This window comes from Volvox carteri, assembly GCF_000143455.1.
Source record: "Volvox carteri f. nagariensis unplaced genomic scaffold VOLCAscaffold_56, whole genome shotgun sequence".
Taxonomy (NCBI): Eukaryota; Viridiplantae; Chlorophyta; class Chlorophyceae; order Chlamydomonadales; family Volvocaceae; genus Volvox; species Volvox carteri.
In genome coordinates this window covers 279049-294770 of record NW_003307599.1, presented here as the reverse complement: position 1 = coordinate 294770, position 15722 = coordinate 279049, and the positions used below count along the sequence as shown (strand labels likewise).

The following is a 15722-nucleotide window of genomic DNA, read 5'->3' as shown; positions in this document are numbered from 1 at the left end:
GCGGCGTCGATGTCGACGGCCGCCGCCGCGGGAGGGGTGCTGTCGGCGCCAGGGACGCCGTCAGTGTACGGCCGCGCCGCGACGGCCGTGACGCCTAGGCCGCCGGATGACGTTGTTCTGGATACGCAGCCGCTAAGCGACCGGTCCGGTCTGCTGCGAGCGCCGTCGCCGTTGGGTTTGACGGCGGCGGCGGCGGCGTCTGCCGCCGGCGCTGTGTACGCTGCCGCCAGCGGCAGTAGCGTCAGCGTCTGCGGGACCGGATCTGCGGTTGCAGCCGGCAGTAGCAGCAATACTAGCGGCAGTAGCGGCAGCTGTCTTGGAAGCGCTAACAGCAGCAGCAGTAGCACTAGCTCCAGCCAAGTTGCCGCTTCAGCTCAACCCCACAATTCAAATGTGCAAATGCAAACGCAGCGTACCTGCACGCCGTCCTCCACGCATAACACGTCGGCGAACGGTTTCCGTACTGCGGCGGCGATGCTCACGTCGCGAAGCAGTCAGCACAGTCCTTCGACGCCGCCGCCGCCGCCCGCGGTAGCTGCAGCCACCGCCGCCACGCCGCCGCCTGCGGTGGGCTCGGGTGCAGTGTACGGCGGAGTGGTTGCCAGCGCGCCGCCGCAAGGGCGGTCGGCGCCGCCGACGCAGGTAGCGGCGTCCAGCTTCCGCGGGGCCCACGCCGCTGCCGGCGGCGGCAGCGGCAGCAATAGCTATCCTGGCGGCGGCGGCATCAGCGGCAGCGGCAGTAGCGGCGCGCTTCGGAGCCTTCTGGACGCTTTCAAGTCGGCGTCCATGTGCAGCGGCGCCGCCGCCACCAACACAGCCAGCCATGCCGAACGCACTGTGCCGTCACCGGCGGGAGCAGCTTTGCTAGCCGCCGCCAGCTCGGCCGCCGCTGCCGGCTCACGTCCGCCCTCCGTCGGCAGCGCCCACCGCTGCAGTAGCGGCCCCGTCAGCGCCGTCAGCAGCGGTAACGTAAATTTAAGTGTCTGTTCGGCCACCCATGGAACCGGCGGAGGCAGCTGTGCCGCCGCCGCTGCGCAAATGCTCCGTTCGTCGCTCCATTACCAGCAGTCGCCGGAGCTGCGGGAAGGAGGCGGCGGCGGTACCACATCAGCTGGCAGGATCAGAAAGTCCTTCCACGTCCAAATCCCGATGCCCAGTGACCGCGACCGCGACCGCGACTCTTCCGCTCGCGGCACTAGCACAGCCGCCGCCGCACAGGGCTGCAGGGCGTCTTCCATGACAAGGCCGCAGCTTGGCGCCGCTGACGTCGTACTGTACGGCAACACCAGCGGCGGAGCCCTGCTGCAGACGGAGGTTTGTCGGGCGGCATCATCCTCCGCCCCGCTGTCGCCGCCGCAACGGTCTTTTGTGGCGCGGAGCAGGAGCAGCGGCGGCGGTGGCGGTAGCAGTAGCGGCGGCGGTAGCCCGGTGGGCGGGCGCTCCGGCTCCAACGGCGGCGGCGGCGATAGGGCGTTTGGCAGCCCATCGCGAATCGGCCGCAGCGCCGCCGCCACCACTGGTGGCCTCCAGCCGAGCCAGAGCGGCGGCTCTAGCGGCCCTTTATCGCCCCTGGCGCGACCTCTGGTCGGCTCTTTATCTTCTGCAGGCTTGTGCGGGAGATTGCCCTCTCCGCCGTCTTTACGGCCGGACGCGCCATCGGCGACGGCGGCGGCGTCACCAAACGGCTATTTTGGCAAGCCGCCGCGGCCCCAGCCAGATAGCCCTGGTAAGCCCCTGTCGAGCCCTTCCGCAGACACGCCGGCGGCGGCGGTGAGTACGGCGAGTAAGGGGTCATCGACATACATCACGTCGTTTCGACCCAGCTCGTGCACCGGGTCCCTACAGGGCTTAATTCAGCAGCAGCAGCAGCCGCTGGCTGGTGGCTGCGGCGCCGTACAGCAGCAGCAGCAGTTACCTGGCGGTGTTGGTTTCGGCGCTGGTTCCGGAGCAATACCCTCCCCGAATACATTGCATGAGCTGACGCGAAACTGGGGAGCTGTCGTATCCTTGAGTGTGGGTCGTCCATCGAGCCTTGTTGGCGGCGGCAGCGGCAGCGGCGGGAGGAACGGTGACAGCGCCTACAGCAGCCCCCAGCGGCTGCCGGCGGGCGGCGGCGCCGTCAAAGGGATGGATCCGTACGGCCTGCCTGCGCCGACGCCCGTCGCATCGGGATTGCAGCCGGCGGAGTACTGCAGTCCGCGTCCCGTTGGTGTCCTGGAGCGAGTGAAGTACCATTTGCGTGGCGGCAGCTCCGGCGGCGCTGCTCCTGGCGGCGGCGGCGGCGGCATGACGTCACCGACGAGTAGTGCCCCGTCATCGGCCGCAAATCCGCAGCTCTATTACCACCATCATCATCACTACCAACAGCAACAGCACCAACAGCAAATGCAAATGTCGTCTCAAACAGTGGGATTGCAGGCGCCTGTCATGTACGGCAGCGGCCACACGTCGGGTACGGCACCCGTCGCCACCGTGGATGTGTTGTAATTGGAGGGCACGTGCCGCTGGTGTTGTGGTGTCGTACAGTTCTGGCCTCCTGTTCTCTTCCTTTGAGGGAAGGGGTCAGGGGCGGGATGGAAGGGGGGAAAGGGGGTCCTCGTGCTAGGGTTTTCCAGTAGCCGGTAGTGGACCGGAAATACCACCTGACTAACGCCATCTGCCGTACACGGCAAGGTGGACGGGAGAGAGACAGAGAGAGAGGAAGGGAGGGAGGGGAAGGGAGAGAAAAAGAGTGGGAGACACGCGTCGTGTCGGCCACATTTTTGCATCACAGGTAACAGTCCGGTGCCTGTTCAGGAATCTTCCGTTTGTTCTTTTGGGTGTGTCAGGGCTACAGCTTCCGCTGCTGTGATGGTGGTGGTGGTGGTGATGTGATGTGATGTGATGTGATGTGTTGACAACAAGAAGGGGTGTCTCTTCTTGATCGGGGAGCTGTACAACATTGCATGTCGTACAAGCGCTGAGCTACTAGCTAATGCCTAATTAAATCATTATTGATGTGGGCTATAGATATAAAATTTTAAATTTTTGTTGTCCTATCTATCGGAGTGTGCGTATAGCCATGGCGAAAGCAGCGCATTTGACAAGAGCGATTATTAGGACTTCAGTACGGTAGTGTGACGTCATCGGGCTGCGAAACCCGAAGGCAAGCCATCACGGTGACCAGCCATGGTCGAAAGTTAGGGATTTTTGCATCTAAAATGATCCAAGCATTGATTGTCGTACAGTACGGCGGGCTTGACGGCGACGCATCTGTGACCCATTCGTATGCTCTAATTGCGTGACCTCTTAGCGATGTGGCACTATTGTTAATTAATTATTTTGCAACCGACGTAACCGAACTAACCGACCGACGTACAAATGGCGAACTGAGGTAAGATATTGGTGCGATGTGACTATTCGGTGATCTCTAGGACTAGCTAGATCTCGAACGACGTCTCAGGTTGTGGTTGTGCTTGAATAGGCAACGTTTTTATTGACCGCGCCGGCATTGTCGTGTGGCGCTGCTGTACGTTTGTAACTTTTTGATTTGCATGGGACGCGTTTTTTTCTTGCTTTGGCTGCTCTTGCTTTGGCTGCCCTTGATGATCTCCTCTTACCTTTTTTGGTATTAGTCTGGCGTTTCCTCGGACGCGTGGCTATAGCATGCGTTGTTTTTCTGTAGCACTGTTATGTGCTATGTGTAAAGGACGACCCGTAACAGACATTGCGGTGCGGCGGGGGACGCAACTTGTCGTCTTGGGCCCCTCTTCCCCCGCCCCCGCCCTTGGCCCTATAGATATCTTGTGACCATGAAGCATGACCCGTATACCTACATACATACACCATTTTAGTAATCATGCATTGCAGTATGGCCTCGCGCTCTCTTGCTGAAATATGGTGTCTTTTTTGTGTTTTGCTTTGTGTTTAGTTGCCCGCTCTTTTGTGTCGCTTAGCTTGTGGTATCGCATTCAAACTTCTTTGTTTCTCTTTTTATAGGTGGGGGATATGACGGAGATGTCGTACAGCTTTTACCGTGATGGTTCATATGCAGATGTCAAGCGTGCCGTGGTGACATTAACTTCAATTTTGTCGGCGACAGAAAGAAGAAAATGAAATTGTTACGGACCCCAGGTGCTGAATATCGGCTCTTTCGCCGGGTTTCCGCCTGTTTCTCTGGTCAACTCGAGAGCAAGCTGTCGGAAAATGGGGGGTAGGACTGCGACACAGCTCAACTTATGGTTTCGGAGCTATCGGAATATAGCTAGCGCCAGTTGAAACAAACGATCTTGTAATATGCTTTTGTAATGCTGTACGTATGTACGGCTGTGCCGCGTCAACTGTGTATTACGCAAAAGAACGTTGGAATGGCACGATGGCCATAGGGGCATGGAGGGAGAACAGAAATGAAAACCCTAAAACCCTGTCGGCCAAGACACCCAGGCACCCTGTCCAGGACCGTGTGGGGACAAGGAATGGGGCGAAAAGCCCTTTTCCGCAAGGTGGTCAGCTAACCAGGTGGAGCTTGGCGAACCAATGTAGTGAGCCATCCGCATTTCTTGTGTCTGTTAGCATGTCATATGGCGTGACACCAATGCCGAAGGTTGCGCAGCCCCAGCCGCGAGGAGGCTACCGAGGACTTACCGAACTAAATGTTGCTCCCCACGGGGGAGGCAAGCCATCACTGCGTATGGATACGTGTGCGTGAGTCTGTATGTATGTCTGTATGTATGTGATCATGGGGGGTTTTCGACCTTCATCCGGTCTTTCACAAGTCCCCCCCCATGATCACCTCTTTTTAAGAGCTCTCATCCCTTTCCTTATACATCATCATCATCACCACCACCATCACCATCATTATCACCATCACCATTATCACCATCACCACCATCACCATCACCAGCAGCATTACGGATTTCTAGGCTCACACAATGCTGCTGCTGCTGCAGCAGCAGCTATTTGTATGTATGTGTGTGCGCGTGTGCGCGTGCACCAGGTCGGCGCCTCAGCCGCGCCGCGAACGCGCCATCCGTGTCGTGGACGTGCGGCAACGTGGCCATGAAGCCCTCCGCCGTCACTACAGAGGGAGGCACCCACGAGGCTCCGAAACCACGGCGGCCGGATGGCACTGCCGCCGCCGCCGCCGGCTCCACCTCGAACTCCGGATGCCGCTCCAGGAAGGTCCGCACCCTCTCTTGGTCCTCCTCCTCCTCTATGCTACCTGAGGTGGCGTGCGGGGGTGTTGGGGGTGTGGGGGAATGCGGGGGGCGGGGGAGGTTGGGTTTGGGTGCATGTGGGTTTGGGTGAGTGCATGCGTGTGTGCGGAGTTGGTTGGGTGGTGGTTGGGTAATGGTTGGATGGGTTTATCCTTTTTTGCGTGCAGGAAGCAGCACCGGCCAAGTGTACCGGACACATACACACATACACACCTACACAGACACAGTTCATGTCAACCGCTGGAGTTGTTGGAGTCGGAAGCAAAATGAACTGCAACTGGCCCCCGGAGGATAAGAGACAGAGAGAAGGCCAGTGTGTCGGTGGGCGGGGAGGAGGGCCCCGAAAAGAGCTTACTTGGGGTGAGGAGAGCAATCGGGGGTGAGGTGAAGATTTCAACTGAATGAAGAGTATGTACGACAGAAGAGTGCGAGTACATATACGGTAAGTACGGCACACTCACATGTGCTGTACACTAGGACTCCCCCAGGGGCCACCAGGCACGCCGCCGCCTCCAGCAGCTCCTGTTGTAACGCCACCAGTTCGTACAGCTGCTCAGGTGTACGGCGCCACCTCAGATCGGCACGTTTGGCCAAAACACCCGTTCCTGGAATGAAGAGGCGGGGTGGAACCGATTTTGGGGCGAGAGGCGTTTTTAAATGCGAGGTTGAGGTTGAGGTTGAGGTTGAGGTCAAATCTGAGCGCGAAGAAGGAATGATCTCCAGGAACATAGGCGAGTGATGCGCCTTCTTGGCCCTACCTTTTCCACTCAATATTTTAGTCAACTGGACCTGGTGATCCTGGAATACACATCATATAAATAAATAATTATATAATTAAATAATCAATACGCGCGCGTGTGTGCGTGTGTCTGACCCCACAAATTTTTCAATTTTATTGAACTCCCTTCGACGGTTCTTCGAGAGAGCAAACGAATAATAAAAGCCTTGAAGCTCCCTGCCCTGACCTTTCCCACTCCTTTCCCAGGGCGCCTTCCGATAACTGGATCCACAACATACACACACCCCACTCACCCGTACACGGCGCATCCAACAAGACCTTGTCGTACTGCCACATGGTTGCCGTATCCGGTTGCCGTACCCGCCTCGCATCGTCTCCACCGCTGCCGCTGCGTTCCGTCTCCTTCCGCTCTTCCGGCCCCATATCGACACGAACCCGCTGCTGCCCAACCCATGTTGCCGCCGCCGCCGCCGCCAACGCCGTTGGCGGCGGCGGCGGCGGCGGCGGCGGCGGGGACCGCATCTCCTCCTGCCACGCGGCCCGATCCGCTGCCTGTCGGGCCCACCTGCGCAAGTCCACTGCGCGTGTGGTGACCATGTCCTCGACACCCGCCAGCTCAGCGGCGCGGCGGAGGGCGCCCAGGCGCGGCGCCGACACATCCAGCGCCGTGATGCTGCCGTGACCTCGCATCCGGGCCGCCGCGAAGAGAGTCTTGCCTGGGAGTTAGCGGTTGGGAGTTAAAGTCGTGGTTAGGAGGGTTCGTTAATGGGGGGTGGATCTCCGCAGGAGTGGAAGTGCCCTGTGTTGTGTTGCTGTACTATTATTGTATTGCTCTAAAATGTAGTATTCACCAAAATTTGTGAATTATGAAGTTACATACATACACATCGACCTTCAGTTTGTTACTGCAGCAATGGCGCAAATCCCCGGGTGGGTTTTTGGGGTGTATGTATGAAGTATGTATGAAGTATGTATGAAGTATGTATGGATGTATGTTTCTTCCGTACCTACCCCCGGGAGCCGCGCAGCAGTCCAGGAGTCTCTCCCCGGGCTGAGGGTCCAGGAGGGAAACCACGAGGCCTGCGGACTCGTCCTGTACGACAAGAGAACCGTCCGACACGAAACCCTGCAGGATGAGCAGAGCACGACGAAAACCAATAAACACGTGTGTGGTCGTACACCCGCGGGCGGCCCCTCCAGGACAACACGTGAATGACTTGAATGGCTTTCCAAACTTTCCTCTGCCGCCTTCCCTTCCCTTTCCCCCCAAAGGGGAGTTTTACGGGAAGGGGAGGAGACGGTCTCGATTACCTAGCGCAGCTGTACGAGGCGAAACACACACCTACACACAGATTGACGTCAGAAGATGTACCGCACACAATACATACATACACACATATAAACATACATACATACATGGACACACACGACGCCCATATCCAGGCGAGCGAACAAGCATGAGCGCAGAGATACACACCCTCCCCTCCCTCCCTCCCACACGCCTTCCCTCCCTCCCTCACCCTCTGCCAAGGGAATCCCAGGCCCCATCTTCCCTTCCCCCTCTAACCACCAACCAACCAACCAACCAACCTACCTCAGCCAACAACTTCTGCAGCCCCGACCGAATCCGAATGAACTCCGTTGGCATCAACGGCGACGCCTCCGCCTCCACCCCAACCGCCGCCAACTGCCCCAACAACCGCTCCACGCTAGCTCCCGCCCTCAGTGTATTGACACGGACCGTGTAGATGGGCGGCATGTTGTTGCGGCGCAGCAGGGCCTCAGTGCCTTGCCGGCCGAAGCGGCTCAGCCAGCGGGATACGAGCCAGTTGGGGTGAGAGTGCTGCAGAGCCAGGAGACGGAGAGCTTCACGAGTGCTGGTGGAGGTGGTGGTGGAGGTGGTGGTGGAGGAGGTGGTGGTAGAGGGCGTGGTGGAGGGCGTGGTGGAGGGCGTGGTGGAGGAGGCGGTGGAGGAGGTGGTGGAGGAGGTGGTGGAGGAGGTGGTGGAGGGGGAGTTGGCTTGGGTTTCGCTGCCGGCCCTGAACTGTGGGGTGGTCAAAGTTTGTAAGAAACCAAAGGAAAAAATGGGGAGGGAGGGAGAAGGGGGTGGCATGAAGGGGTTTTCCTTCATGGTGTCTGAAGCGAAAGGCAGCGAAACGCCAGCTAAAAGAGATGCTCCGAAACCAAAACCACGCTAAAACCACCCTTACCAAACACAAAATGGCAACGGTGAGGTGGCCCAAGCGCGGATCATGACAGGCACAACTCGTGTACAGTTTCAATGTAATCCAGACTCTCGCCAATGCCATGCCCAATACATTAAGCAAAACGTGGCCTGTGGGTGCTGTTTAGAGACCTGTACGGCAGTACGGGACAGAGGCCTATGTACGGCTATACGACGTACCTCAGGTGTGGGGAGGGTACCGGCCTCAACCTGCCGGGCGGCGGATCTGAGAACACCGTTGACGAAGGAGCCGGCCCCCGGCCCCGAAACCACCTTGGCGAGTTGTACGTGCTCGTTCAAAGCGTACGGCGCCAAGCGTCGTTCCGTCAGCTCGTACACACCCAACCGAAGCACCTGGCATCAGTCAGGTTCATAATCATAAAGCCGTTACACTTCCAGGAGGTTGGGAGTTTGTAAGTTGGACGATGACCGTTAGTTGGCCGCAGTTGAAGACCCCAGACGGGGGGCCAGAGCCCAAGTCGTCCTCGACGCGACAGCCCTTCCTCCTGTCGTACTCTCCGCCTCTCTCACCTGCCGTACTCCCGACTCCATGTCCGCAGGTGTTTGTTGCGTCAGGTTGGCGACCACGAAGTCCAGTCGGCGCCGCAGTCGGGTGACCCCCGCCACCAGCTCCTTCACCAGCCGCTGATCTCTAAGGGCGGGGGTGGGGTTGGGGGGAAAAAGTGAAAACGGGGAAGGGAGAGTTATAAATATAACATGAAAAAAGTATTAGTAATAAATAAATGTATATATAATATATCTACACAAAAATTTCTTTGTAAGAAAAAATATTTCTTTGTAAATATTTCTTTGTAAGAAAAAATATTTCTTATTAAAAAATTTATGATACTTTATGCCTATTTATATTTTATTTGTATACATAAATTTTATATAAATGGCAATTGGTAAAAAAAACTGCCGACATGAGGAATGGAAAGGGGAAGGGAAACGGGCGAGAGAGAGAGGACGAGCACTACGGCAGTGGACAGACAGCGGGCCGCGGAGAAGTGAGGTGAAGTGAGGTGAAGGGCAGATTGGAAAAACAAGCCCCACCCCGCACCCCACCCCACCCCATACACCCTCTAGCGCACCTGGGATCCAAGACCGGGCCGCCGCCGCTGCCCTTTTTCCCCCGGGGCCTCGGCACCGAGGTGTCACCGCCGTCATCACCGCCGTCATCACTGCCGTCGTCGTCTTCATGCGCGGCGCCGCCTGCTACTGCTGCTGCTGCTGCTGCCGTTGGCGAGCCGTTCACAAGACCCACGTAAGCGCCCTCCTCCTCCACTCGTACCAACTGATTTGTGTACGTGTGTGCGGGTGTATGTATGTGTGTATGCACGTGTCGATATTTAATAAAAGGTTAATTATTGCCGGATGGAGGATTGGGTGTACGGGGATTGGGTGTACGGGAAGGCCCGTGGCACGTGATGTTATTACTGTACGGCAAAGCAGCACCGTCTGACCCAAATCAAATCAAATAGCACCTGACCCAGATCGGATCGGATTTTGACAATATCTCTCGAACCGTTCCGCCCCCAACCCCGAGGCCCTCTAGCCACAGCGCGCTCTGGCCCACACAGGTGATCCCCTCCTCCCGGCCGCCCAGCCAGCCAACACCACCATCATCAAGGGGGCTAGGGGAACCAACCACTGCCGGATGGAGCAGATGTGCCAAAGATAGGCGGGTGGTTCAGGAGAGGTTATAAATGCTGCTGAGGAGAAAGGAGAAGTTCACTGCCGAGAGTGATGGCATCCTGCGTAACCTTGGCGACGACGTGGCGTCATAGCTTGGGTTGCGCGAGACGAATGACGGACTAGCTGGCAAGTCCAGAAGCGCAAAGAAGAAGGCAGCAGAAGGCGAAAAACGCAGCAGCAGAAGAACTACCTAGCCGCCTAGGTGAAAGAAAGGAAAGCCTTGTGAAAGCAGAAAATAAGGAGAAAGGGACAACGGAAGCCGCAGAGGTGAGGTGTAAAATTTTACTAAATAGGCGGCAAAGAAGGAAGGGTGTTCCTCCTTTGAAAGTGTACTACTATGACGTCATCGGACAGTCCGCGACGATCCCGCGGCGGTAGGGGCTCCTCCCTGCCTCGCTCCCCTCCCTCCGGCCCTCCTTCCCCCCGGACCTCCCCCCCCGGGGGGCCCCCCGCCGGCCAATCCCTCAATGTGACAATTTTCAATACTGACATATACTCAATCGCAAGCCCGACCCACATCAAGTACATCACCCGATCCGGATCCAAAAACCCAACGAGGTTCATTTTTGCATAACCACCTGACGGGTGGGTGGGATAACCCACCTGCTGTACGGCAAGGTAGCGAGGGGAGCGGGCCATCTTCCTGTCTACATGTGTCGGGGGCTGAGGTACCACCTGGGGATCGGGTGGGCCTCGAGCTCGGCTGCAGGCTCAGCCAGCGTATGTCGTTGTCCAATGGATTTAGGATCCAAAAGGGGGAAGGGGAAAATTCAAGTAACAAGTAGGATTGTTTTTGCAAGAAATAGAGGGTCAAATGGAGGGAGGGGGAAATCACATGATGCGATAAAAACTCAGAAGTGAACTGCCGCCCGACTGCCGGAAGGCGTCCAAAGTTCGAAACTGGCCCTAGTAGTAGTAGTAGTCCTAAAAGTGATGAAGTAATCGACCCGTGGTGCCGGAAATTAAGCCCCAATACGTTTACCACCCCCCCCTCTCCCCCCACCCCGCGGGAGGGGGGCGGACATTGCCACTTTTGGAGGTCCAAAATCCCAGCAAGTTATCCCAGCCAGTTTTGTCGCTCACAAACAGTCGGCATCAGGCGCGGGACAACAACTGCGAAGGAGTCGCGTGTGTGCCGGGGGGGAGTTGCTGCAAAAAACACCAAACTGCAGTTTGGGGCACTTTTGCAGCGCAATTAGCACACAGCGATTTGGGTTTTGGGGAGTCAATTTGAAGTCGAATGGATCTTATGCCCGAAGATCTAAGACCCCCGCACCGGCAGGGCGCTGCCGGTGCACGGCCCCCCACACAACCAGGGTTAGGAAGCAGAGGGACCGCTTCCCGGGGAAGAACGTGAGGTAATATTAATTTTTTTTGTCTGTGTACATGTTTGTTCGTAGAGGGCTCGGATGTCCAGCTCGGCACCGTGTGCTACGCGGCCCAGCAAAGCATGGCAAAACGCAAAAAACACACCTTTGACTCTGGTCAAAGAACTGCTTTTGGCTATGGCGCTGGCCTTTGTCCTTGGAGGGTGAGCGTTCGTGGGGTCCATCGCGGTCAAGATTGCGTCGTCGGGGAAATTCCTTCGCATCGCCCAGGTCTCCATGGCCATCCCGCTCCCGGTCACGAACACGATCACGGTTGAGGAGGGCGTCGGTGCTACCGCGTTCAATGCGAGGATTATCGTTCTGTACATGTTGTTTGGCCCCATTACTCCTGCGGTCGCCGTCCTTGCGCTGTGCACCGTGATGAGGCGAGAGAGGGTCGGCTTCTTGTAGCGGTTGAGATGGGGCTGGTGCCTTTTTGGAAGTACGGGGCTTTAGGACACGAGCATGGGATGAGTTGTCATCTGCTAGAGCAGCAGGTATTGTGTCGCGTCTTACTACATTTTTATGTCGCGGCACAAGCGCCGCCACCCCTAACCGGAGTTTTGCCTCCGAAGGGAAATTCGATATGAAAGTCGTCATTCCAGCTACCATATTGTAGGACACGCATGCATGCGCAAGCTCTGATGACAATGGCGCGACCGTTAATTTCGAACCGACGATACCGTATTCGACATCGAGAAACCGAAGTGATTTACATGCGGGTTTGCTTCATGAAGTTTGGAGTTTTCGATAGGATACCACATCGAACATTTACGCTGTTTCTTTATTTGCTTTGCCACGGTCTTGCTCTCAGACTGGCTCGGCAATTTTTTGTAAATGGCGCTTTTCAAGAAGTTTAGCAGAGAAGACGTTTCAAATCTTAGCCAAGTAAAATCTTCAGTGGCACGAGGCATACGAGGTAGGCGTGTACCCACACGAACCAGATCGTGCGCACATAGGCAGCAATATGCAAGTTGCCACCAGTCACGACACATTCCACAGTAATTGATTTCTGAGACGTCCTCGTGCTCCGTGTTTGGACAAACAGCCGCCGTTTGCGAGACGTACCCCTATCTGGAGCAAACAGACGTAATTGAAACGCTTATACCTAAAAAGGAATCGGTATACCTGGGTAAATGGTGAGTAATTCTAGCAAGAACTTTCGTCACCGGAACCCTCGGCTGACTCCCGCGAGCTTACGGCGAGCTTGCGGGCTTGCAGCACACCTTGCCGCAAGGATGGCAAACGCGGGTTGGCAGCACAACCTTGTCTACCCACCCACAAGCAACAGCCGCTTCACTGACCTCTCCCTTAATCTCCTGTCGTCTTCCCTCTTTACCTGCCGCCCCTACCTGTATTCCTCCGTTTCCCATTCCGCTTCCATAACTGGCCCCTTCCTCCTGTATCTTTCTTCCTTCACCCTACGGCCTAATGACTCATTGTTGTGGCGCCCTCCGCTCATTCGCTACCTCCCCCTCCACCCGCCTCTGTTCCTCTCCTTTTTCGGGCCTGTTCCCATTCCCCCTTCGTAACCTCCCCATCCCCCTACCCCCATCCCCACCAGCAGCAATCTGCATCTTTGGACGTCGGCAAAAAAACTTTTCACGTCGGCATTTGTTTTCCTTGTATCCTTGTGCATTGAATTCCTCCCCCCCCACGTCGGCCTAATTCCCGTCTCCATCCCTCTCTCTCCATCTCTTATCCCTCTCCCTCTCTTCCCCTCTCACCCTTCCACCATTCCAGCGGCCATGTCCAGCTCTGCGTCATCAACGGCAACATCCTGTTCTTCCAGGAACGCGACGGGCCCTGGCTGCCCACACTCCGAGTACTCCACCAATATCCGGCGATGATGAAGCGACTGCGCACGGACAAGGGGGCCATAAAGTTCGTGCTCAGCGGGGCCAACATAATGTGCCCGGGATTGACTCACCCCGACGCCACAATTCACGATGAGGTGCGAGACGAGAAAAAGGGGAGAGGGGGCCGCCCCTGGGGAGGAGGGCGATTTTCTATCTACATCATTATTGATATAGGGTTTATCTCTCAGGGTTTTGGGTTTGCGGCTCCTGGTTACGCTATTCGGGTTTAGGTGCACGGGTTTAGGTGCACGGCTCACCTGTGGGCATCATGTTGTTGTTACAGACACATAACGCATAAACTCATGGAGTCCTCCTACAACCCCCGTCTACTGCCCTTGTGGGTGGCGACGGGAGCCCCCAACAGGGGGTTAGGGAAGAGGTTTCGCTGGGGAGCGAAGGGAAAAGAAAAATCTGGGGAGCGATCCGTTTTTTTCTCTCTCTCTCCCTCCCTCTCGACCGACTTTCTCTCTCTCTCCCTTCTTCCCTTCTTTTCCTCCCCCCTGACCTTCTCCCCCCTCCGCCTCCGCCTCCGCCTCCTCTCTTTCCCACCAGGGCGATGTGGGCACGCCGGTGGCCATCTACGCCTGCGGGAAGGAGCACGCCATGGCGGTCGGGGTGCTGCAGATGTCCACTGCGGATATCCGGGCGGTCAACAAGGGCATCGGGGTGGACAACTTGCATCATCTCAACGACGGTTTGTGGAAGGTACGTTTGTGGAAGGTACGGACTTAGTGAAACGTGTCCTCCTGCGCTGCGCTCCCTCCGTTAATTGATTGGTTGAGTGGCTGGCTGGGTAGCTGGGTGGGTAGCTGGGTGGGGGGCTGGCTGGATGAAAGTAGAAATAGGCGAAGAGGGGTATTGGGGGGGGTTCTGGTGGGTTTGGTTTCTCTTTCTGGGTGGCTCCAAAGCTACATGGGGGGGAGAACGAGGATACCGCTGACCGAACATTCTTATGAAAGGGTGCGGATGTGATTGGATGCGGATTTTATGTACAAAATATTAGATCCTTTTTATATCATAATTTCAAACAAATATTATATTCTTTCGTTTTCCTGCGGTCTCTACTCATAGATTTGTATGGTGGCTGGGAAGCGGGAAAAGAAGAGGCTTCTTCAGCTGAGAAGAACGTCGTGGCGCAGCTGCATGGTCCTCACCTTTCCGAAACGATGCCACTACCCAAACACGATTTAAAGATGCGAAGCCACTAAAGCTCTCAAGGACGATCACTACAAAGCTTTCTGATAGGCTTGGGTACGGAAACATGTACGGAAGTACGGAGAAGGGAGTCCGTACTACGAAGGGAAGACTATGGTCGCGGAGAAAAAACCCACAACAAATTCGAATTAGATAAAAAAAGTACTGACTAATGCTTACGTTATAGCATATTTAAACTTTATAGCATATTTAAACTAGGACTAGGACTAAGACTGGCTGCATTTGACTAGGACAGAAAAGCACGCACATTGCAGAAGTGGCGAGCACTTGCTTCATAACCCCATCTGTGTGTTCGTGTCCGGACGGGACAGTCCATTAGGCAGCGTACGGCATCAGAGAGGGGCGGGGGTTTCCTGTGGGTTTCCCTCCCCCTTGGCGGCCTGACCCGGGATCTTAAAGGAACCTCCTGGCCTTACGCTGATGTGCTGTGGGGTATGCTGTGGTGGGGTATGCTGTGGCGCGGCTAACATAGTCGTACCAGATGTGGACTGTCCCCCTCCCCATTTAGTTGTCTTTACCACCCTTCAGTGCGTTTCCGCTGACAACCCGCTGTATAATTATCGTTGATGATGATGGTGATGGTGATGTTGATGTTTTTTTTGCAATGCAGATGCCAAGCCTGAACTAAGGTATCATCAAAGACATGTTCACCCAAGACATGCAACCTAGGTGGTGCTGGTGGTGGTGCTGGAGGTGGTGTCGGCAGTAGGCAGCTCGGAGTGAGGAGTAAAGGGTTGCTGGATAGAGCTTAGTAACTAGGTAACGCTGCAGAGGAGCGGCTGGGGGCCTAAACAGGAGCTCACCTGCCAGGGCGACTGGATTGTTGTGTGTGCGGCGCTTCTTGCGGTGCTGCGGCAGCAGGTTGATGTTGTTGTACGGAATTTTACACGGTGCACGTGCAGGGGCACAGACATGAACAATGGGGGAGGCGGTGATGGGCCCGGACCCCGTGCCTAATTAGGGCTTGCCTGGCATTCCTGCTGCAGGAGAACATAGCTGCCCCATGTGCTCGCGCGTGTATGCGTGTGTGTGTAGGTGTGCTGGGGGAAATGGTTGTTAGTGAACTGCAGGGTTGGGGTTGGGGGGAAAGAGGGGACGGAATGCCGGTCTCCTGCATATGGGTAGGGGCCGAAGTCTGTGTTCTGTTAACCAACTCCAGCCGTTGCCCCAGTACCACCACCACCTGCTGTTGTTGTGGTTGTTGCTGCTGCTGCTGCAGTGGTGACGGCGGCGGTGACGGCGGTAACCTTGTGGAGGTAGCTGTAAGCCTGTAGCCTGCAGATAGCCATATCGCCGCGTACCAGCGGGCTGCCTAGCCTCGTTGCTAATATGGGTGGGGTGGGGGCCGTGCATGGGTCGAATTAATTCCCCCGGTAGCTGCGTGGTTCGAACATGTGTGTGTGTGTGTTGTTCCTTCTCCTCCTCCCT

The 15722-nt window shown here is 56.4% G+C and overlaps 2 protein-coding genes across 2 annotated transcripts; one reads left to right on the top strand and one right to left on the bottom strand.

Annotated features, from left to right (window-relative positions):
* Window positions 1-4979: 4979 nt before the first annotated feature.
* Window positions 4980-8812, bottom strand: VOLCADRAFT_42105 (uncharacterized protein; the record flags this gene model as incomplete). The annotated part of the gene is made up of 8 exons (XM_002955905.1): window positions 4980-5196; window positions 5653-5800; window positions 6228-6298; window positions 6500-6650; window positions 6946-7060; window positions 7529-7800; window positions 8332-8512; window positions 8690-8812. Coding segments are annotated over 8 exons (1278 nt in total), but the record flags the coding sequence as incomplete, so codon positions are not given.
* A 3163-nt stretch (window positions 8813-11975) lies between these two features.
* VOLCADRAFT_76912 (uncharacterized protein) lies at window positions 11976-14961 on the top strand. Its single transcript, XM_002955959.1, has 5 exons — window positions 11976-12139; window positions 12269-12359; window positions 12964-13174; window positions 13632-13784; window positions 14905-14961. The coding sequence occupies exons 1-5, from the start codon at window positions 12058-12060 to the stop codon at window positions 14920-14922; spliced, it is 555 nt and encodes a 184-aa protein (XP_002956005.1). The 5' UTR covers window positions 11976-12057; the 3' UTR covers window positions 14923-14961.
* The last annotated feature ends 761 nt before the right edge of the window (window positions 14962-15722 follow it).